General features: G+C 51.5%; 1 protein-coding gene across 1 annotated transcript in view; it reads right to left on the reverse strand.

Moving 5' to 3' along the window:
- SHANK1 (SH3 and multiple ankyrin repeat domains 1) overlaps positions 1–9,986 on the reverse strand; it is a 46,586-nt gene that overhangs the window by 6,325 nt on the left and 30,275 nt on the right. The window contains 3 exon segments of the mRNA XM_010849732.1: positions 2,370–2,466; positions 9,271–9,389; positions 9,848–9,916. Of these exon segments, the coding sequence (XP_010848034.1) occupies positions 2,370–2,466; positions 9,271–9,389; positions 9,848–9,916 (285 nt within the window).

The following is a 9,986-nucleotide window of genomic DNA, read 5'->3' on the forward strand; positions in this document are numbered from 1 at the left end:
GCTAGGTAGGGTCTATCGTCCTCTGCAGCCCCTGGGAAGACACAGAGGATCCAGGAGCAGGGCTGGGGTGGGAGGGGTGGTCTCCCCTAACCCTATGGAGCTACAGTATTACAACAGCAGCACCCATGATGATACTGATGGTGACACCCTGCTGCTGCTGCTGCTGCTGCTAAGTCGTTGCAGTCGTGTCCGACTCTGTGTGACCCCATAGACGGCAGCCCACCAGGCTCCCCCGTCCCCGGGACTCTCCAGGCAAGAACACTGGAGTGGGTTCCCATTTCCTTCTCCAGTGCATGAAAATGAAGTGAAAGTGAAGTTGTTCAGTCGTGTCTGACTTTTAGCGACCCCATGGACCGCAGCCTACCAGACTCCTCTGTCCTTGGGATTTTCCAGGCAAGAGTACTGGAGTGGGGTGCCATGGCCTTCACCCAGTAGGTGTTAAAGAGGAACATTAGTCCAGAGCTTCCTTCCCCAGCTGTGGTAAATGCAAATCCTCTCGATACAGTAATTCAGGTTGTGCACTGCACAACAGCAAACAGCAGAGGGAGCAAGAGAGGTGGGGCGAAATTCAGATGTACTTCCTCCCCAGGCCAGGAGGGGGCGCCTTTTCTAAGTCGTCCAAAGGTATAATATAGGATAAGAGAAGGCAATGACACCCTACTCCAGTACTCTTGCCTGGAAAATCCCATGGACGGAGGAGCCTGGAAGGCTGCAGTCCATGGGGTCGCTGAGGGTCAGGCACGACTGAGCGACTTCACTTTCACTTTTCACTTTCATGCATTGGAGAAGGAAATGGCAACCCACTCCATATTCTTGCCTGGAGAATCCCAGGGACGGGGGAGCCTGGTGGGTTGCCGTCTATGGGGTCGCACAGAGTTGGACACGACTGAAGTGACTCAGCGCAGCAGCAGGGGTCTTTTTGAAGAAGGAAATGGCAACCCCAGTATTCTTGCCTGGAGAATCCCATGGGCAGAGGAGCCTAGCTAGCTGCAGTCCATGGGGTCGCAAGAGTCGGACATTACCTAGTGACTACACCACCACCACCACCACCACCACCACCAGGCGTCTCTTGCGGTGAGCGAAACTGGCTTGAGCCAGGAAGAGATACCTTGTTTATATGCATAGTTCTAGATTTCTTGTATAGGCAGAAAAGCAATGTAATTAGTACATCAAATCTGTGATTTCACAGATGGAGCTCAGGATGAGGTTAATATTTTAAAAGAGGGAGCCAATTTATAGGTAAGCAATGTCAGGTGGATGTAAGGGTAGCTGTTACTAGGCAAATAAAATGGGTGGACTGTGGACACCGAAGTTGGGGAAAAGCTAGATTCAAGCAGCAAGCCAACTTGGAGAAAACCAGAGGAGTGAAATCTTTTGCCTACTGACCAACTGCCAGGGCTTAGTCCTTGACTCTCTCTTCACCTCTGACTTTTCTCTCTCCCGTGACTATCTCAACCAGTGTCACCACTTCATTCACTACTTCCCTGCTGAAGACTCTCACGCTTGTCTTGGACCCCATCTTTGCCCCTGAGCTCTGGGCTCATATATCCAAATGTTGCATCCTTTTGGATGTCTCATTTGCATCTCAAGCTCAGCAGACCCTAAACTGAGCTCCTGATCTCTCCTGTGATATTCCCAAGCTGCTCTCTCAGCACATGCCAGCTCAGTCCCCCACACCTGCCTCAGGACCTTTGCACTGACTGTACCTGCTCCATGGAATGCCTTATCTCCAGACATCTCCACGGCTCCCCGCTCATCTCCAAGTTTCAGCTCAAACCTGCCCCCCAGCATGCCTGAGCTCTCTCATTCTACTCTTTTTTCCCCCCATAGCACTCACCACAATTAACATACTATATCATTTTCTTATTTCTTATCCTTATAATCTGTTGTCTGTCTTCCCCTGCTAGAAGGTAATTTCCACGAGGGCAGGACCCTTTAGTCTGCTTTGTTTCCTGACAAATCCCCAGTAGTCTAGCCTGGCATATGGTAGTGCTCAATAAACATCTGTAGAATGAATAAATAAATAAATGGAGTCAGGTATGAGAGAATGAACCAGAGTCTGTGGTGGGAGCTTTGACTTACTGCATCCAAGCAGGGGCAGTGACGCCCCCATTTTCTAGATGCAGAGCCCCAGGCCCAGAGAAGTGAAGCCACCTGCCCCCGATCACACAGCTGGGATGGACAAGAACCAGGATTCAAATCCAGGTTTGCTCAGCAACAAAGCCTGAGCTCTTTGCCCAACTTCATTGTCACATATGGAAGGAGAAAAGAACATCCCCAGGCTCCCTTGTTTTCCCCATAAACCATCACCCTCCTAGCCTCCCCTTTCCCCTCCGGCATCCCTTACGCCCTCCCTGCAGGTGACATACCAATAGATTTTTGTCGGAGCATGAGCCCGGGTCCAGGAGGCAGGTAGGAAGGACGTTCGTAACTTGGCTGGGAGCGGTGGTGGGGATCAAAGCTCGACTTGGGGTTGGTGGTCAGAGGAGGGGAGAGAAAAGAGAGCAGGGGAAGATCAGTCAGGGCATGGAAATCCATGGATTCCCCCCCAGGGCCATCCTCCTTCCCTTCTCCAGCCTCTGCAGGAAGGGAGAGGGGCATGAAGGAAATGGAAGGGAATTCTGGGGAAGAGAAAGATTTCTGAATCCTGATGGCAGCAGTGGGGAAGAAGAAAGCGGGGGGGAGGCAGATTATCAACTGAGTCTGCTCTGCTTCCAACCGATCACTAATCTGGGCACTTTTTCTCCACTCATGTTGTCACTGCTCAGGTCCAAGTTATCACTTGCCAGGATGGCTGCAATAGCCTCTTCCTTGGCTCCTGGCTGCCACCCCTGTCCTGACCCGCCTTTCTAATCTACTCTTCACACAAGAGTCAGAGGCAGGCTTCCCTGGTGGTCCAGTGGTTAAGGATCTGTCTTATAATGCAAGGGACACGGGTCCGATCCCTGATCTGGGAAGACACCACATGCTGTGGAGCAACTGAGCCCAAGAGCTGGAATGACTGAGCCTGTGCACCACAACTGAAGCCAGGGCACCCTAGAGTTGGTACTGCGCTACAAGAGAAGCCACCGCAGTGAGAAGTCTGTGTACCGCAACTAGAGAAAAGCCCATGCAGCAACAAAGACCCAGCACAAATAAATAAAAATCAATCAATCTTAAAAAAAAAAAAAAGAAAACATGAGGGATCTTTCTAAAAGAAACTCAGATCATGCTATTGCCCTGCTTAAAATCCTACTACAACATCTCACATCAGTTCAGAGGGGATCTGAATTTCCCGAGTCTGATCTTCAAATCCCCCTGCAGCAGGCACTGCCTGTGCTCACCAGGTTATCTTCTTGGCCAGGATGCTGTGCACACACCCAGCCACAGTGTCACCTGCCTGCAGCACTTGGCGGCCCCTTGTTCTGAAGAATCACCCTCCCCCAAAGGAGCTGATGTGCCCCAGCAGTTAGGTGTCCCCACTTCTGGGAGCAGCAGCCCGCAGCCCACTGACATGAACATCTAAGGCAGGATTAACTCCATCCTGTCGTTCACACTCCAGAGCTCTGTGAGAGTTCAGGCTGAAGGGGAAATTCAGTCATCAGGCTTGCTGACCTCTGCAGCTCATCCTGTCTCCCCCGACCCTTACAGGTTCCCCTTTAAGAAATCATTTTCTCGAGCATCCGTATCTCAGACTCTGATTCTAGGAAACCCAAACTAAGACACTATGTATGATCTAGCCCTTGCCTGCATCTCCTGCTCTGGTCCCACCGTGCCCACCTTTTCTTGCTCCTCTGATGCCCCAAGGTCCATCCCTGTTTAGGACACTTACAAGTCCTAGATCTTCTCTCTGCAATGGTTTCCTCCTAATCATCACAGATTATTTTCCATCTTTACCTCTTCTGCTCAAACATCCCTCCCAGTCACAGCCTACTGCATTTCCCTGTCCTGTCTTCTTCAAGGCACTTCTCTCCATCTGAAATGATCTGGTTTACTTGTTTACTGTCTCCCCAGCTAGAATGTTGGCTCCCTGAAGGCACCAGACATTGTCCCTGGCGCTGTGGGTACAGGGTCAAGGGCTTATGATAATTCTAGACGAGAAATGTTTTCATTTCTTTTCAGATAGGAAGGAGACTTGAATACAGTTCAGCCTGGATAACATTCATCCCAGGTTAGAGTTATTATAATTATTTGCTTACTTGTTTGTTGTCTGTCTTCCTCGGCATGTGGCCTACCCAATACCCATTCTACTCAATAAGAACAGCCTGATCTTCTTTGGCACTTAATTAAGAGACTGTATTTCACAACCTCCCTTGCGACTAGGTGTGGTCATGGGACTAAGGCAGGCCCAAATGCATAAGTGGAAGTGTTGTGTGCTATTTCTGGAAAGTCTCATTAGAGGTAACCCAAGAAGCAACAATGTGCCCTCCTTTGCACTCCTGTCTTTCCACTGTTCCTTGTTCCTGCTATCTGGAATGCTGGTGCAATAGCTGGAGCTCCAGCAGCCATTCTGGACTATGAGGGAACTTTGTGTCTGGGATGAGAAGGATCCTAGATCTTCATGACCATAGAGGGTACCACACCTCCCTTGGACTCCTTACTCCCGACTTGTTCAACATGACAGAGATATAAGCATTTATCTTGTTCAAACCACTGTTATTTGGAGATTTCTCTTACCGTGGAACCCAATTCCCCCAAAATACCCCCACTCCCTTTGCCAATGTAAATTCTCTAAAGGAAGTAACTTTGTTTGACAGGTTCCCTCCTATACTACCAGGACTGAGCACTAGGTCTAGCACACAGTAGGTGCTCAATAGATATATGTGGAATGAAGGACATCCTGACAAGATGTGGCAAGCCACCAATGGTGTAAAACCAGATCTCTTCAAATCTCTTCTGAGAGACTGATGGGGGTGGATCACAGTGACAGAGGAGAAATCAAAGCGGGAGGAGGCAATGGAGGAGGTGGAACAAAAGTAGGGGGGTTAGGGTGACAGAGGAAGAGTTCCCCTAACCGAAGAGGATCCAGACTCAAGGGAGAGGTGTCTGATATTAGCACACTGGTAGACCTTCTAAGTGTGGGAGAAAGAGGGATCAAAGAATGGGTTAGTTCGGCACCAAGAGGGATCAGAGTGGCAGAGGAGGTGCCAGATTGACAGAGGAGGCATAATAGCGTCTGAGGAGGCTAGGAATGACTGCTTGAGGGGCGGACCAACTCAAGGTGGAACAGGCTGACCTCAGTCAACAAATTGGGAGCGTCCTCTCCCGCGCAGAGAGGGCAGCCAATCAGAGGGCGCCAGGTGCCGTGACGTCACCGGCTGCCTGGCAGATTTCTCCCCAGGAAGTCGGCCAGAGGTCCCGCCCTCCTCTGTGCCACCTCCTGGGTCAGCTGAGGGTCCGGTGCCTCCACAGGAGAGCGTGCCCGGGCACTGTGCACAGGCTAGAGGCTGAAGATAGGCTGGGAAATTCACGTTAGGGAGCCAGCCCCGGAAAGGGGTGAGGGGAAAGAGACCGGCGTAGGAGGCTGATGGAGAGACAGAGCTAGACAAAAGACAGAGACGGGGGTCCAGAGGTGCGCGGGAGACACAGGAGGGGGCTTGATACAGCAAGGCAGGGAGAAAAAAGTGGTCCTGCGAGGTCCTGCCATGGAGAGGGCCAGGGCCAGCCCAGGAGGGGAAAACATGCAGTCAGAAGGGTCAGACACACCCCGGGAGGGGGAGAGGCAGAGAATGCAACCAAGAGAATATGGTAAAAAATAACCAGAGGGAGAAACTGAGTCCAGAGAGAGGCTGAAACTAGAACCTGGACCACCCAGTCCAAGATGTGGACCGGGAGCAGGGGACCCCTGGGAAGAGGGGATCAGTGACCAGGTAACAGAGACAGTACCCAAGAAAACCAAGGCCACACAGAGGAGAGGACAGATAGACGAACAGCAGAGCCCTAGGAAGAGACGGAGCCCAAGAGGGATCTTGACCTTCAGTGGATCTGCCAGGGGTCTGCAGCCCCACTGTTGGCGCAGTGGATCCTCCTTAGCCCCTCTTACGTTTAACCCAGAGGTGTATCTTTCAGGGACCTCTGTCCACTGTGGTGCAGGCCCCCGTCTGCACTGGGCTTCCACACTGCCTGCTTGTCCCCCTGGTATAGATGAAGCAGAGTCCAGGTGGGAAAGGGGAGAGAAGCCAGAACAGATGGGAGATGGAGACACAGATGAGAACAAGACCACCGAGAGAGACACAGGAAGGTCATAGAGACACAGGAAGGACACAGAGGTGCCCCTGTGTCTCAGGGGCTGAGAAAGATCAGGATGGCTGGTGGCAGCAGGGGGGCAGAGATGGTGACAGAGACAGCCTGCAACATGAGAGGGAGGGCTTGGGGGAGGCCCAGGAACAGACCCCAGGAGGAAGAAGGAAAGAGAAGAAAAGGGGAAATGACCACTGGCCTCCAGGACCCAGAAGAAAAGAAGGCCCCATGAAGACCTCAGGCATTTTATTTCTAGGTGATGGGGGTGGGCAGGCAGCTGGTTTTATTACTGGCTAGTGCCTGGGCCCTGGGGGAGGGGGTGTCTTTGGAGCCAGGATCTTGTCTGTCTTGTAATGGAGGTTCATGCAAAGAGCGGCTGGCAACCTGGCACTTGGTGGGTACGCCACGCATTTGTTGAATACATGAAAACAGGATTGGCCCTAATCTGTTACTAGACTCCATATTGAGCCTGGGATGTTGTTGTGGGTTTATCTCTGGGGGTGCAGGCTGGGGTCACAGTGAGGGCTAGGAGTGCTCACCATCTCTTGAGAGCCTCTGCTAGAAGCTGATCTCATTCAATCCTCCTAAAAGCCAGCAAGACTGACTTTAGCCATATTTTAAAAAACAGGAAATTGAGGCACAGAAGAATTATAAAGCGTGGGCCAAGTGACAGAGTTAGAGGGACTCAGGCTTTGAAGGCGGGTTTGCCTGGCTCTACTGCCCATGTGCTTTTTTTTTAAATTGAAGTATGGTTGATTTACAATGTTGTGTTAGTTTCAGATGTACGGCAAAATGATTCAGTGTGTGTATATATATATACACACACGCATATACGTGTATGTGTCTGTTCTTTTACAGGTTCTTTTCCACTATAGGTTATTATTATTGGCCGTGTGGCATGTGGGATCTTAATCTCCCTGACCAGGGATCTAACCTGCGCTTCCTGCAGTGGAAGTCTTAACAACCAGATCGTCAGGGAAATCCCAGGCTGAGAGATTTCAGATTCTTTGAGAAACCAAGGACAGGTGTGAAGCAAGGGCCTCCTACATGCAGGGCCCTGTGCCCAGCCCTGAGAAGTGGCCAAGGACCCTCTGCCTTTAAATCGGAAAGAAATTCTGAATACAAAATCTGCCAGCTGCATTTGGCTCTTGTAAGAGTACCGACCCTTCGAGAGTAGGTGTTTGAACCCTCGAGAGGGTTGTGGATAGACTTGGGGGTGGGGAGGGGCTGTGCACTAGGACGGGGAGAAAATCCCTACATCTTGATTTTCATTAGCCTTCAACTAAAACACAACATTTCCTTAATTAAGGATGTTGGCCACAGACCGTGCCAGTCTTAGCAAAATGTGTGACTGTATCAGAAATCACAGGTATTTCTGCAGTCTTCATGGCAGAGCATTCTTCATGGCACATTTCGCTAAACAGTGTTTATCCTTCTTTGAAACTTTGAAATTAGAGTAGTCTAGATCCACCACCAGAACTTGCTGGCTACTGTGTTAAGAAAAGGCACCAACATTACTGTATCACAAATTCTGCTTTTAAAAGTGTTTTGAGGGACTGCTCTGGTGGTCTAGTGGCTTAGACTCTGAGCTCCCAATGCAGGGGGCCGGGGTTCCATCTCTGGTCAGGGAACTAGATCCCACGTGCAGCAACTAAGATGTGGCACAATCAAATAAATAAATAAAAATAAATATTGATAAATTAAAAAATGTTTTGATAACTGTTTTTCTGTGTACCTGGCTTCTTTTGTTATCTTATGTATTATATTTTACTTTTATTTTTGGTTCAAGGGGCTTGTAACCTCACTTCATCTGCTCACAAGAGTTGAATTCTTTTTGGTGAGGCTTGCAGTGCCCTGAGGGGCTACACCCTTCCACTGTCACTCCCCATGGTTATATATTGTTCTTGACCCTTGTGAAGTGAAAGTCGCTCAGTCGTGTCCGACTCTTTGCAACCCCATGGACTATACAGTCTGTGGAATTCTCCAGACCACAATACTGGAGTGGGTAGCCTTTCCCTTCTCCAGAGGATCTTCCCAACCCAGGGATCGAACCCAGATCTCCCTCTTTGCAGGCGGATTCTTTACCAGCTGAACTATCAAGGGTTTTGACCCTTATGGATTATGTATTTTATTTTATACATTATTCAGAGTATTAATTTGGAGGACTAGGCTAGCCTAAAAGGGTCCACCATCCCTCCAAAGTCAAAGCACAGGGTTTTTTAGAGTCAGTGGCCTCTTGGCCACCGGGTGGTGGGTATGGCCTATTGAAAGAGGGAGTCAGAGGGTGCACTCAGAGGGCAGGGAGGGCCTGGGCAGAGACCTGGAGGGTAGTGGTAGGGATGTGTCCCCGTGAAGGGGCACAATCCAGTGAGGGACCAGCAGGTCCGAACCAGAAATGACAGGGCCGTGGCTGGACTGTGGATCCAGTTGCCGGATTGCCTGGGGCTGAAATCCTGGCTCCCTCTTTGAGCCTCAGTTTCCCTTCTGTATCACAACCGAGTGCACCTCCCAGGATGATTCCAAGGAATGAATGAGATAATCCACGTTAAAAACAGAGTGTCAGAAATGTGATCAACACCCACTGTAGGTGAGCGGGCAGAGCGGAGACAGAGATGATAATTAATATTTTAATAACTACCACTTGTTGAGCACCTATTATTATGCTCTGTGCCTGTGCCAGGGAGTGCCATCCCTGACCTCCATTTACCTTCCCTGAGATCCTTAAGGTGGGTCAGAGATGGACAGAAAGAGGTGGGCGAGAGAGGGAGCAGTGAGGTTTGGGGATGAGGAGTGGGGGGAGGGGACAGAGATGGGATCTGGGGGGATAAAGGAGGAGGAGGACGGGTAGAGAGGAAAGGGGACCCCCCAGAGTGGGGAGCAATGAGGGATCCCAGAAAATCTGGTGCCCCTTAGGCAGAGCACTCAACACAGTGGAATCACAAAGGGTTTGTAGGGGGAGGGATAAAGGGTACAAGTTGCCCTGTCTACCCCTCAACCTTTCCTCCCCCCAAGTCCCCTAAGTCCCCCAGTCCCACAGACCAGGCTGCCTACCTCAGTGGTAAAGAAGCCTTTGGGTCGGTGTTTACCCAGGGACGCCAAGCCACCAGGCCCAGGACTCTCGCTTGCACTGATAGTCTGCTGAGCTGCCGCCAAGATTTCATCCAGTTTGTCTAGGGGGAGACGGAAGGGGGACAGAGAGACAGCGAAATGAAGTTGGCTTGGGCCTGGCGGGCACAGAGACAGAGCTGCTGGGCGCCCCATTCAGTGACTTGTATAAACTAGGGAAGGGCATCTCCATCTCCCTCCCGGTGGGCCTCCTTGGAGACACGGCCCAGCCGGGCAGGGCGGGCGGGATGCAGCTATGGAAAGGGCTGAGGGCGGGGAACAGGACATCCTACAAGGGAGGTGGAGCAGAGGCAGAAGGGGCTGCAAAGAGGCTCAAGACAGCGGTGGGTGCTTAACCGTAACAGCTGGTGCAAAGCTGGGGTGTGTGGATGACCAGCGTGGAAGTGGCTGAAGGGGGCGCGGGGTAGAAGGGAGAGGGATGGGGGGCGGATGCGGCACCCCAGGGGGCGTGGGGTCGGGGGAGCGGGGCCGTCCCCCGCGGAGCAGGGTTGGGCCGTCTTACTGAGAGCCATCTGATACACAGTCCTCTTTTTCTCCATGCTGGGCATCGGGGGCGGCTGCTGCTCGTACTCTGTGGGCAAAGGAGGCGGATGAAGCCCAGGGGAGCCCCCAGGGGGCGGGGCGGAGCGGGCTCAGCCGGC

This window comes from Bison bison, unplaced genomic scaffold (genome assembly GCF_000754665.1).
Source record: "Bison bison bison isolate TAMUID 2011002044 unplaced genomic scaffold, Bison_UMD1.0 scf7180017864285, whole genome shotgun sequence".
NCBI lineage: Eukaryota > Metazoa > Chordata > Mammalia > Artiodactyla > Bovidae > Bison > Bison bison.